Source organism: Canis lupus, chromosome 13 (genome assembly GCF_048164855.1).
Source record: "Canis lupus baileyi chromosome 13, mCanLup2.hap1, whole genome shotgun sequence".
NCBI classification, from domain to species: Eukaryota; Metazoa; Chordata; class Mammalia; order Carnivora; family Canidae; genus Canis; species Canis lupus.
In genome coordinates this window covers 41,117,871-41,132,067 of record NC_132850.1, presented here as the reverse complement: position 1 = coordinate 41,132,067, position 14,197 = coordinate 41,117,871, and the positions used below count along the sequence as shown (strand labels likewise).

At 35.8% G+C, this 14,197-nt stretch overlaps 1 protein-coding gene across 10 annotated transcripts in view; it reads right to left on the bottom strand.

Moving 5' to 3' along the window:
• The window catches only part of ANO4 (anoctamin 4), a 403,411-nt gene that overhangs the window by 276,546 nt on the left and 112,668 nt on the right, over window positions 1-14,197 (bottom strand). Inside the window, exons 2-3 of one of the 10 annotated variants that reach the window (XM_072773293.1) lie at window positions 4,492-4,547; window positions 3,055-3,135 (exon numbers count right to left, since the gene is read on the bottom strand). The exons of 8 other annotated variants lie outside the window; for them this stretch is intronic. Coding sequence is in view for 1 of the 2 variants with exons in the window: in XM_072773289.1 (XP_072629390.1) it covers window positions 4,492-4,519 (28 nt within the window). In the remaining variant the exon portion in view is untranslated. The remainder of the gene's footprint in view (window positions 1-3,054; window positions 3,136-4,491; window positions 4,548-14,197) is intronic. One more of the 10 variants, XM_072773289.1, reaches the window with a different exon arrangement.

Genomic DNA, 14,197 nt, shown 5'->3' with positions numbered 1-14,197 from the left:
AAGGAAGAAAAAAAAATAGAGAAAAGAAAACTAGAAAGCACAGAGTATAAGTGAAGACAAAGGAAAGTTGAGGTTCCAGATTAAAGGAAACTAAAGAGATAAGACAACTAAATACAATGCCTATGCCCAGTGAGGAAAAACTTTGCTGTAAAGGACATTATTGGGACAATTAGGTTAATTTGACTATGGACTGCACATTAGATAATAGAATCAAACCAATGTTATATTTCTTGAAATTGATCATTGTACAGTAGCTTATAAAAAGATATCCTTGTTTTTAGAAGATATTTAGGACTATAGTGTCAAATAACTGCATCTGATTCCCAAATGGTTTAGGAATAGTTAGAATAAAAATATGAATAAACTAATAAAATAAATGCAGAAAAATGTTAACAATAAGAGAATCTAAATACAGAGTATTAAGAAATACATGGCACTATCCTTGTAACCTTTAAGTTTGAAATTTTTTAAAATAAAAAATTTAAAAGTCAACAGAATAAAGGAGAGAAATCATATGTATACTAGGGGAAAATGGGAAATTTCTCAATCTGATGATTAATTTGCAAAAAACAACATACTGAATGGTGAATTACTGAAAGTTTTTCTTTGAGATAGAGTACAAGGTATGTATGTATGCTATCACCAGTTCAACAATGAATAGATGAAATTAGCCAGGACAGTAAAACAAGAAAATTAAAAGGTTTGAAAAGAAACAAACATGACTATCATTATTTATAGATGATATGATTATATCCATTGAAAACCCAAGAGAATCTACAAATACATTTAGCAGTGTTGCTCAATATAATGTCAGTAATTTAAACATTAATTGTATCTCTAATACCAGCAATAAAGAGAAGATTAAAGAAAATATCATTGTTTGAGCATCAAAATAACAAATATCTAAGACTAAATCTAAAAATGCTATGCCTTATTATGTATAGAGAACAAGACTAAGAAAACTAAGTAGACTTAAATTAATAAAGAGCTACATATACTGTGTTCACATATGAAAAGTTTCAATATGTTTAAAATATCATTTCTCCTCCAAATTGGTCTCCAAATATTGCTCCAAAGCAATCTTAGTCAAGATCCTAACAGGTTTTACATGACAAGCTTATGCTAGAATTGATATGTAAATCCAAAAGACATAATAGAAGACCTTCTTGAAAAAGATAAATAAGAATCTTATGTTGCTTGGGATAGAAACACTATCTGTAGCCTTCAGTCACTATACATAAGAAACACTTCTGTGTACCTCAATTAATGGTAGACTTTAATAGGTCAAGGAAATATACTAATTTCTACAGTAAAGATAAGTGAAGGACTTTATAGGTTTCAAATGAACAGGGAAAAAAATAGATGAATTTGCCAAATGTTGGATAGCAAAAGTCACTTTAAAACTAAAGAAAGAGTAATATCACTGCATTAATTGATAAACAGACAATGCAGCAGAAGCAAGAGCTCATTGCTCTTGCTTGCAAATAAAAGTATATAAATTATAGCAACGATAATGACTAAGAAAGGAAATCTTTTAAATAAGCATGTTTAGATCTAAGTATGAGGGTAAAAACAATAAAGTTTCCAGAACACCTTATAAGAAAATATCTCTATGAATTTGGAGTAAGGAAAAATTTCCTCAATAGGACGTATGATGTACTAACATCAAAGAAAAAGATTGATATATTAGATAACACTGAAATTAAGCAATTCTGTTTATAAAAGACATTATTAGGAAAGCTTTGAAAAATCAAGCTACAGACTGGGAGCAGATGTTTTCAACACATATCCCAGACAAATGGCTTGTATCCAGAAAATACAAAGAACTTCATATTAGTAAGAAAAAATAATTAAGTAGAAAAATGGGCAAGAGACTTGAACAGGCAACTCACCAAAGAGGAAATTCAAATGGTCACGAAACCTCTGAAAGGTATTCAACTTCATTAGTCATCAGGGAAATGCAAAACAAACTCTCAATAAGATACTCTTACACACACAGCACATGTATTATTAAATTGCTTCCAGAAAGGTTATACCAAGTTATACTTCCTAAAGGAATACCATTTCACTTTATGCATGCTAATTTTGAGTATTATCACTTTTATTTAATTTCTCAACTGAATGAGCCAGAGTAATAACAGTTTTTAGCCTGTATTTTTGGAATTTTATAGATTTTATCATTTTTACATATATATTGACTAGACCATGTATATTTTTCTTTTGAGACTCATCTGTACTGCTTCTACTACAGGCTGTCTGTTGCGGCAAACACTGTTAGTTCTCTTTCTTCACTAAGAATATGTAGATTGTACTCAAAGCAGCAACGTACCCAGTTCAAAACACTTGATCCTAGAGACTCCCCTGAAGATAAGAGCAGTTATGCGACCCACTTTGGGCCATGAAGTAATCAGATGCTTATTACTGGAAGTGCTGGAAAATAACTTGTTTCCTAATGAAAAAGGAACATCTTAGCTGCCCTCTATCCTTCCTCTTATTTCTCTTGTCTGGAATTAGTACTTCATTTTCAGAGGACAATTTTGTGAACAGGATAGCCACATACATGCTTAATAGAGTAGAAGAGGCCTATATCCTCGATGCCTTCCTAGAGGCTTCTGAGCTAGCCTTGATTTACCTTCCTACTGGCTTTCTTCAATGTGAGAAAAATTAAGCCCCATTAGGTTGAACCTTCACAGTAAGGTTTATCACATATATCTGAATGCAACCTAACTGGTACTTACAGATGAATTTTTTTTTAAAAAGGATAGGAAAGTTATTTTTTAAATATACTATTTTCACTAATTAATGTTGCAAATGGATTTTAGCAAGTTTATAAGCAATAAAACAGAAATTTCAAGAGTAAAAGGGTATACATGGTAGATACAGATGTATAAAATTTTTGAGAGAAAATTAAGCAGCTGAGTACTGAAAAATGTAGAAACATAAATGGACAATTTTCTGATAAACTATAAGCTAGCAAATTTAACCCAGAAAGGAGGAAAAACTAGATAATAATAAGAAAGTAAGAAATGGAAGGAGGAACACTTCCTCACCCACCTCCTACGTTTTCTGACCTTACCCTCCACCTTCCTCAGCCACACTAGACCTGTTGCCATTCATCCCACATGCCAGGCTGCTCTGAAATTATAAAAAATATATAGGAGAAAATATAGGTAAATTTCTGTCTGCATCATGGGTGTGGAAAGGATTTCTAAATACAAAAGCTAGGAAAGACTCACAATGAAAAACATCAATACATTTGATCTAAACGAAAATTTCCTGAACTTGCCTAATTCAAGAAAATTAAAATGCAAGCAAACTAGAATTCTCTGAAAAAAATATCTGTGACCATAGACATATAGTACACATGGAAACAGCATTAAAGATTTGTGAAGTATTAAATCTCCTAAAGACAGAAATACAAAGAACATGTAGGGATATATATATTTAATAAAAAGGATGAGGAAACGAGAAACAGATTTCTAAAATACTCTATTTCATTAATAAAAAGTTTAACCAAGAAGATTTAATTTTCATGGCTTTAAAAAAATAACAATGTTGAAAGACCATAGCGATATGGGCAATCTCATAAATTGATGACAGAGCTGTAAATTAGTAGAGTCTTGCTGGAAGCATTTTGGTAGTTTGTATCAAAAGTTTAAAAAATATTTATACCCTATGATCCAGTGTTGAGACTTTGAGGTATATATCTAGGGTAATTATATATGCAGACCAACATTCAAAGATAATGTCACTGCAGTGTATTTTATAAAAGCTGAAAACTGGAAACATATATCCCACAATAAAAGAATGGTTAAATAAATTATGTTGTATACATAACATGGACTATTAAATTCTTTAAATTATTTCAATGGGGCATTAACAACCTGGGAAATGTATATTAAAATATTATGGTAGTTGAAAAATGCAGGATGGCCACACAGGTTACAGAATAAACTTCTGATTACTTGAAAATACCTGTATCATCAAAAATGTCAAAGGAAATAGACCAAATATCAATAGCTTCTGTATTTATATTACAAGATTAAGATTTTATTCCCTTTTTATTTAATTTTTTATTCCCTTTTTAAAATATATTTCTGTATTTCCTAAAATTGTATTAGTGATCAGAAAAAAACAGAACAAATGGATCTTATTTAAAAAGACAATAAAATGCAAAAATATAGTGCTTGTGATTCAAGTTCGGCAGTTTAATTATGAGCTACAGTGAATATTAATCATTCTATTGGGTATTTCAGATAAAATTGATGCCTATGATTTAGATATAAGGAATAATAGACTATCATTTGTAATGAGAGAAAAATCACCTAAGGCAAAAATCAATAATTCCAAAACAGAAAAACAAAAAAAGTGATATTGAGCCTGGCACCAGTACTATGGAAAATTCTACCAGAAAGTGTTGTCCATAATCATGATCTCTTATCAAAATAGAAAGAATAAAAGAATGATTCTCTTTAGTGGGTAAGATGGTACCTGTGCAGGGAAGAAGAACCATGCCCATCTAGGTCAATCTTTAAACTGTCTCATTTCTGAAAATAAATAAATAAATAAATAAAAAATAAACTGTCTCAGTCAACTGTTGTGTTTGCTATTATTTACTACCATTTCCAAATTCCTTCCTTTAATCACACACACCACACACACACACACACACACACACACACACACAGTCCCCTCTCCAAGAATCAGTGACAGAATAGTGTTGAAACTGATGAAAACATGTTGAGAATTATCTTTATTAACAGTATTTAATCAAGTACCCTTAAATTATTAAATATTTAGTCTATAAACACAAACATTCTAAAAACTCAGCCTTACTGGTAACTCTCAGGTAGCTCAAGTTCCAACTGCCCTCAGATACTTCCAATTCATTTCCACCAACTCTATGTATTAAGAAAAGACCATGTGCTTAATGGTCAGAGCCACAGGTCCTAGATATTCAAGGTACCACTGGAGATTTATGAGATAATTGACAGGACAATTAAGATGATACCTATTTTTGGCAGTTTGCCAATATTATAAGATTATTGCAATTATTGTACCCAATAATCTAGCAAGTGTAACTCTAAAAATTTCCCTGCATATACAAACGTACATCCCAAATAACATGTACAAGGAATTTGGAGTAAGGAGTATTACTTGAGCATCAATAATAGATGCTCATAGATACAGCTTGAAATAGGAACCTAAATATCTATCAATAAGGTACTATAGTAAATGAATGGATTGGGATACATTCATAAAGTACATTACTTTGAAGTCGTAAGAGAGATAAAAGAGAAGGTCCTTATGTAGTCATTTACATCAGATGTTTACCAAAACATAACAGTCAGTTAAAAAAAAAAATCTGAGTAAAACAAATGTTTAGCATATGGTACCATTTGTCTTTTATTTATTTTTTTTAAGATTTTATTTATTCATTCATGAGAACAGAGAGAGAGAGAGAGAGAGAGAGGCAGAGACATAGGCAAAGGGAGAAGCAGGCTCCATGCAGGGAGCCCGATGTGGGACTCGATGCTGGGACTCCAGGATCATGCTGTGGGCCAAAGGCAAGCGCTAAACCACTGAGCCACCCAGGGACCCCCACCATTTGTCTTTTAAAAGGTATAAAACTGCAGCCCTGATTGCCTTGAAGAAATTGGTAACTGGGGAACAAAGGCAGGAAGGAGACTTTTCTGTATATCTTCTTGTATCTCTAGAATTCTCAACAGGTTATACAGGTGTTACTGCTGTAAAAATAAAACACTTGAAAAATCCATACAGTACAATTTACCTGTATGTTCCTATTTCTCCAATATACACAATAACAGCCCAAGGTCTTTTTTTATTCTACTAAAATATGTGTCTATTGTAATAGGTAAATGTTCTCTGACTCAGAACAATGACAACCATCAAAATATCTAGCCAAAAATAAGGATTCTTTTATTTTCCTTATAAGTTCATTCATATCATTGATTTAACTATGATTAGTTGAATACTTTCCACTGGCCAACATCTGTGTTAGGGTTGCTAAGTAGAAAAGATAGAGGTCTTATTTTTTTTTAAGATTTATTTACTTGCTTATTTATTTAGGGGAAGAAAGAGAGAGAGAGAATACACACAAGCCTAGGAGGTAGATGGAGGAGGGAAGAGAAAGAGAGGGAGAGAGAGAATCTAAAGCAGACTCCCCACTGAGTACAGAGCCTGATGTGAAGCTCCATCTCATGACCCTGAGATCATGACCTGAATGGAAATCAAGAGTCAGAAGTCACCCAGGTGTCCCAACAGCGGTCTTATTTTCAGATGCTCAATATACAGTAAGAAAGACAGAAGTAAACAAGCAATTTACTCAGTTCACAGCTATTTATTTGGCATCCTCTATGTGCAGGGCAAATTAACACAGTGCAAGAAGTTTGGAAGGGAAGGGAAGAGCAAAGGCCAAGGACAGCCCAGAAAAGGGATGCCAATTCAATCAAAAGAGGACAGAGAGGTCCAAGAGGTAAGTAGGGATTACCCAGGGCATGGAAGGGTAGGAACTCTTCACCGTGTCCAAGTGTCGACAAAACCTGTGGTACATTCTGCAACCTACCAGTGCCCAAATTGGCTTGGTTTGGGAGAAAGTGCGAGAGGGTCATGAGGAGAAATGAACTTGGGAGCAATGGACCAGCAGAAGTGAGATCACAAAGGACCAAGTTGGTGCATTGAGATGTTAGCCCAAAAGCAATCAAAGGGACACTAACATTTTCACGCATTTGGGATTCCCACAGTTTCCTTTATTTTTAATCCTGCAGTTTCCAAATGTGATTGTACATCATTATCACCAAAAGAGCTTGATTTTCAGGTTCCACTTCAGACATACTGAATAATTTTAGAGCATGAGGCCCTGAATTTTTTTGTTTTTAAGATGTTTGGTGATCTTGATGGGATATCAAGTACAAGAATCACTGGTATCTAAAATCTCTGACAAAAGTTCAAAATACTTTGTTGATGGCTGAGAAAGAGACACACAGAGAGGTTCTGACTCCTCCCTCTCTATATAAATGTTGAGTAAGCAGAAAGCTGGCTTCAGTGGGATTTTCCCAACACTTAAGACAGAGAAAACGGAAAGCAGGAACAAGATAAATCAAGGCCCGCTCCCCAAAGGGGAACATTTACAAGTCTCCTCTTACAAGGAGAAAAAAATCCATGAGATCTCAGTAGACAGAGACAAAAAATTTCTTCTTTGATTTTTTTTTCAGTACAAAAGCAGATAGCACACTTTTAGCATTATTTTATCCCAGAAACATAGAGTTATCATATTGGGAATTCAGATGCACAGAGCATGCACAACCTCTATTGGCCTGAAAACTGCAAGGTCTTTTCACCATCTGAGGCAGAATGAGAAGCAGCAATTTGCTACCACGTATGCTTTACTGGGGACTTTAGCAAGAGCTTTACGTTCACAAATCTTTAATGCATTAAAGTAAACATTCTTCTCTATTTTGGGCTGCCTTCCTTTTTAAAATTCGTCTTGGCCACATTCTGAGGTATTTTGCAAGATAATTACACAGCAATTGTGAAATGAAAAACAAAAGGAATAAAAATTAAGGAAAGCTGAAGCACCCCCACAAAGATATATTTTTAAACATTTAATGGTCTTAAATCTAGATGAGTCACATACTGAATAAATGCCACCCACAGTCCCACCTGACCTGCATAGTGTTTTCTTCCAAAAAAGCTAAGTGTATGTTTATTTAATTTATTCAGTCATTTATTCCATGGGTATTTATTAGGCACCCACTCTGCATCAGGTACTGCGATAGATACAATGAAGCAATGATAGAAGAAATACAGAAAAGTCTCTTTCCTGCATTTACTTCTTATACTGGTGAAAACAGGCACCAGACAAAGCACAACAAGGACATGGGCTAAGTCCCATGAAATAAAGGCACAGGATGCTAAGGGAACATACAATTGTGGGGACCTAATCCAGCCTGAGGGTCATGGGGAACTTCCCTTATAGACTTGGCTAAAGATATGACCTGGAAAATAAGTAGGACTAGGACATAGAGAGGGATGGGAAGAGAAGGAGGGAGGAAGTATATGTGTGTGAATAGCTTAAGAGGCATGGCAGACAGGGAATGAGGGTATATTCCAGGTAGAGGGAAGAGCATGAGAAAATGAGCAGAAATGAGATAGAACATGCTCTGCTTGAGGAACTGAGAACATTCTTATGGCCAAGCATAGAAGGCAAAAGGAGAGTGTAAAGAGAGGAAGCTGGAAAGATAGGCAGGGGATAGATAAACATGATACTTAATTCACCCAGAACATTCTCGTGAATTAGTCAGAGACACATACTTTTGCCCCAGTTTACAATTAGCTCTAGAAAATAAAAGTTAAGTGTCTTGGACAAAGTCACCAAATTAAAGTCAGAAGTCTGCTGTAGTAGAACCTCTTATCTAATTGTTCTATCAGATGTTCAAATCAGGACATTGCTTTAGCTCCAAATTACATAAAGTTCATCATAACTTTTAAAAAGAGAATCAAAATGCATGCTATTCATACCTCCATTTGGACAAAGATCGAATTTGGAAGCTTCATAATTTTTATTTTCTATTGGAGGAATGTGTACTAAAGAATAACTTCTGATGTCTTAATAGATATTAGCATCAATAAAAAAAAGACTTTCTTTTTATAACAAATTGTTGAGTGATCTTACAGTTTTTTCAAAATGTTCCCATGGGAGCAAACTGAATAAACTATATGTTGGTTTTCTCTGTATTATTTATTTTGATTTCATGTAAATCTATGACTAATCTAAATAATAATTTCAACTGAAAAGTCAAATTATTGGTGTACCCAAAACTAACAATAAGATGACAAGAGAAAAAGTATGACCCTTATTATTGTGATCCTCAAGTTTTTAGTGCTTAGACTATTAATTCGTTCAGGTTTTGGGATTGTATAGAGGTAACACTAAACAAAGATATCTAGGTACTTTACTAATTAATTTGCAATCTAATTTATGCCTCACAATAACTGTAAGGTCAATGTATGAATGAATTAGGTTATATATTAGAAAACACACACTGAGCAGTTAAATAATTTTTATAAGCTTAGGACTTGTGAGGGGCAGTGCTCCAGGATCCAAATCCGTATCTGTGTGACCCCAAAACCTGGTTTCTAAGTTACAACCCAGGTCCTGGATTCTTTCCTTCCACAAGTCTTTCACTCACTTGAAGCATCCATGTCTTCTATTCAGTAAAATATTTGAACCAGATGGCATCAGATTTCATTTCCAATTCTAAATATCTGGTAACTTATATTGAAATTGTAAAGTAAATGTTATATATGCTATCCAAAAAAACAACTCTATAATAAAATATTACTTTTTCCCCATCTCCCCCCTCCCTGACCTTCCCCCCACCCTCTTTATCTGGATGGCTGTCAGAGGGAACTATACAGTGTGCTTTTCAAAATTCTTTGGAAATTCATCATATAGACATGTGTCATATAGACAATAAAAGAATTCTATAGAAGTATCTATCTTAAGCTATGCAAAAAGGAAGCAAATTTATTGGCTCATGTTTCTAAGATGTTCAGGGACAGGCTAATTTCAGTCACGGATGGATTCTCAAAAAACCACTGGCAAGAGACAAAGGAGAGACAGAGAGAGAGAGAGACAGCCTTAAGCTGAAAAGGGAGCAGAGACCTTGACTCCAAGCTATCTCTACTCTCTAAGCCCCAGAGTAGTTACCGTATGCTAGCCAGTCTTTTGCTCAGATGAACTTTTCTTTCAGGTGTCATCTCAAATGTCTAAGATTCCCTTAAACTCACATCCCCCTCTGGGTTTCACTCTCTCTGGCCCCTTTATAGATTCTTAAGAGAACTCAATGCACTTACCATCTCCATCTGCTTTCCTCTCCTTCTGTTCACTCCTTAATCCCTCCAATCTCCACCCCCCGCCCCCCAAATCCCACCAAAATCACTTTTGCTTAGGGCACGAGGACTTGCATCTTGCCAATATGATGCACCTTCTGTTCTTTCAGCTTCTTAATCTTCCAGTAGAATTTAACATGATAGACAGCTACCCTCCTCAAACTTCTCAGATTCAGCAATAAAATATTCTCCTGGCTTCCCCCCACCCCTTCCTCCCTGGCTGTTTCTTTTCAATCCTTCAGCTGTTGTTAAGGACTTCAGATCCCTGAAGGCTGCCATATGGAGAGACATCGAGGAGAGAGAGTTGCCTGAGGAGCCCCCAGCCTCTGGAGTCTTTCTAGCCAAACAATCTTTATGGGATGAAGAAGCTTTGAGAGGACCCTAGCCCCTGTTGCTGTTTGAAAGGACAACTAAGAACTATCTAGATGAGCCCACTCAACTCCCAGAATCATGAGGAGGGAAAAAAATTGTTAAAACTGAAACTTTTTTTAAACAATAGCAATCTTCTCTTCCTCTACCTACCAATTAAATTGGATTTCACCAAGGTTTCTCCAGGGCTCTTTTCTTCTTTCTCCTCCTTGCCAATCTCCCTCATTCCCATAGTATTAATACGATGAATATATGGACCCTCCCAAATTCAACTCTTGTTTTGATTGTTCTGCTGGCTGGCTATCTATACCTCCATGTGGATGCCTCATAGGCTTCTCAAGCATAACATAGTCCAACCTCCCTCTTTATCCCCCTCTCTCCAAAAAGCCAGCTTCTCTTCTGCTCTTCTCAATAAAGGGCTAGCTCCACCCTTCACCCATTAGATAGGCCAGGAAACAACCTTCCGTCTTATCCCACACAGCTAGTCTACTGGCAGGTCTTATTAACTCAGCTCCAAAAATAGATCTTGAACCATTTTTCCCAAGTCCACTTCCCCATCCAGTCCAAACTACCATCCTCCTTCCTACAGACACAACTCTTAACCAGTCTCCTCACACAGAGTCTAGTTTCTTTCTAATACATTATTGGCAAGAGACAGAGGAATTGCCCTGAAATGAAATTCAGAGCATGTTACTCTCCTGCTGGAAACTAATAATGGCTCCCCAATCCATATAGGAGAAAATATAAAACCCAGTTTTACTTCCAAATACTTCCCCCTAGAACTGCAACTCATCCTTCCTCTTTCCTCTTGGCACTACTCCTGTTCCGCTTTACTGTTTTTCTTCATAGCCCTTAGCACCAGCTGGAATTATCATTCTGATTTACTTAACATCTAATTCCTGCCTCTAGAATGTAAGTCCTGTGAAGGCAGGCACCTTGCTTATCTTGTTCACCTCTGTAACCCTAATGCCCAGATTGGTGCCTGACATACAGTGGACACTGGGTAGATAATGAATGAATGAATGAATGAATGAATGAATGAATGAATGAAGCATTAACATCTTTGATATGCTTTGTCTTAAGTGAAAGAAATAAAGTAGTAAGTTTATTAGCTTAAATTCTTTCTGAAGATAAGTGTCTAATAACCAATTCTTTCCTTCTGACCAGTTTTTCAATATGAACGGCATTATATATTTCAGACTAAATATATATTTATATATGTATTTCAGACCAAACTCCTACCACCACTCTCAGATTATTCCATGCTACTCTATCAGCATGGTTGAATTATTTACCCTAAAATGAGTCATTAAGCTATTCCTTTCTCCTTGTTTAAAATTCTAATCAAGTTAAAAGTAATTTGTCTATCTTGGAGGGATGGCAATACATTCCTAACAGTAACAGAATGTTATCTCCCTATTTTCTAAGTTACAGGGTACTTTTTGATACGGTAAGGCCCTCCATTCTGTTGAACACCTTGATGAGGGTTTGGATATGATAAGTCTAGGGCCAGATATTAAGGAGAATTAAACTGCTCTATGAAAAGAAATTAAAGTTCTTAGGAACAGAGGAGTGAAGGATATTTTCTTAATATAGGTGAGAAATATTTTTATAGCTACAATATCATAGTAATGGGAAACTTTATCAATCCAGATGCTTCTTTAGAGAATCTGCTAATTCTTAACTGGCTTTGACCATTTGTTTTCTCAGAAACATGATTTGATGATGGTGGTAGTGACCACTAAAATTATTAAGTAGGCTCCACTCATGACCCTGAGATCAAGAGTCAGGTCCCAGTTGACTGAGCCACTCAGGCACCTCAGTGACCACGAAAATTATTAAGTGATGACTATGTACCAAGCACTGTCCTAAGCAACTGGACTTCAGTCTTCCTTACAACTTGCCTAGAGTCACCCAGAGAGTAAGTGGCAAAGTTGGATTTGAAACTATAACTGTCCCTGCTCTTGATCACTATGCTAACAGAAGAGCAAGAGCTCCCTTACCACAATTTCAACAAAGAACCACTGGCTGGTGATGCTGGTGAAACAGGAACTTTGGGAAAAAGAAATTGTATCATGTAGGAGTTTGTCCACAAAAGAAGAGAAAGACTAAGTAAAGACATGAACTTAGGATTTTAACAGAAATATTTATCAACCTTAGAAGTAAAGTAAGCATGATGTTATGCTCAAGACATTCTAAATAGAAACCCACTTGCCTCAAAAGGAACCAGAGACTGTAGGACTGACATCTACCCATACACAGGTGCTTGTGTGTGCACATATGCACAAACAGCTCTGAAGAACAGGGAAAACAGTAGGCTTCTAGAGAAAATAACATAGGAGAGAACCTTCTGAGGGTGTCAGGTTATAAAACAAGCACACAGAACATGGAAGGGGAAACAAGTAACAAAGAATGAAACAGACGAGAAACACTGACCTGTAAGAATGTCAGTAAAGTCTAACTAAAGGAATGAGACAGAGCCTTTGAAAAATACCAAAGATGACAAAAAGGTTAGGCTATAAAAATGAAAACATTCAGAGCCAGAAAATGAGTAAGAATATTATGTCCTTGGCATTGGATCAGGGGGGAGAGGGAGGGACACCACAATATGAGCATTTATCAGAAACTATACAGTATATTTGGCCGAGCTACATGCCTGCGTTGGGTCCACCAATCTGGTTGACTCAGCTACAAGGAAGATTCTAGACAACCACAAGGAGGCGACACATCTTTCTTAAAACACAAAAATGTCATTGAAGATACACATTCAACTTCCATTATTGTCTGTTACAAGGAGCAAACAGAAAAAGGGAGACTAAATATTGTTTTTTTAAAAAAAGTACTTGACTAAGAAAACGATAATGAGAAAACCCCTAAATTGTTTCAATAAAGTTCTACCTTCAATAGGCCAGATATTTTCCTGTGCAATATTGAAGACCCAAGCCTCACTCATGTTGAACAGAATCAGCTGGTCTGTTAGAAAGAAAGGAGAAGTTATAAGAGGCATGGGGGCTCTGTGAGAATTGCTTCAATACGTCTATGAGGCTTATATCAAACAATCATATGTTGACCTGGAAATCAAAAAGCTGTTAGAGCTATACTGTTATGTGACTCAACCACCAAAACTTTTGGGCCCTGACCTTTGAGCATAATAAAACAATTTTTATTCATAATATTTCTCCCCAACAATGGTTAAGACTATTAAGAGATAAAAAAAAGACTATTAAGAGATATAATATGGTTATGGGTTGAGAGTTTAGACTCTGGAGCCACGCTGCCTCTGTTGGGAGTCCCAGATCTATTGCTTAGTAGCTGTGTGACCGTTGGCAAATGATGTTAAATCTTTGTGCCCTGGTCTCATCTATAAAACTGGAATGATGACAATATTGCTTATCTCACAGGGTTGCTATAAGGATTAAATATAAAATTCTTAGAACACATCTGGTACAGAGTAAGTGGTCAATAAACACTAGCTACCACTATCATTAGCATCATTGTCTTTATTACTGTTATTATCTTTTACTATTAAAAGAATAGCTGGCAGATCTGTTCCAAACACACGGCAAAGCCTGGATCCTTTGACATCCTCTCCTCAACCCACCCTTAAATAGTACTTTCCTCTGACCTCCTGTTATCATCAGCCCTTTTTACTTTCCATGTAAATTCCTTCTCTAGGATATCAACCCAGCTTCTCTCATGAGTTCCACACCTATGGTCTTTCAATGGTCTTCTGACATCCTCCCTCATTTAAACAAACCTTCCACGAGAACTTTACATATAACATCTCCCTCCTGGGTCTCCATTACCAATGGGATAAATTCAGATTTTTGAGCCAGCCTTCTTGTGTCCATCTCACTTGGCACTATTACAGTGTTTTCCTTTATCAGTGATCTAGACCCTGGCTCATGCTGTT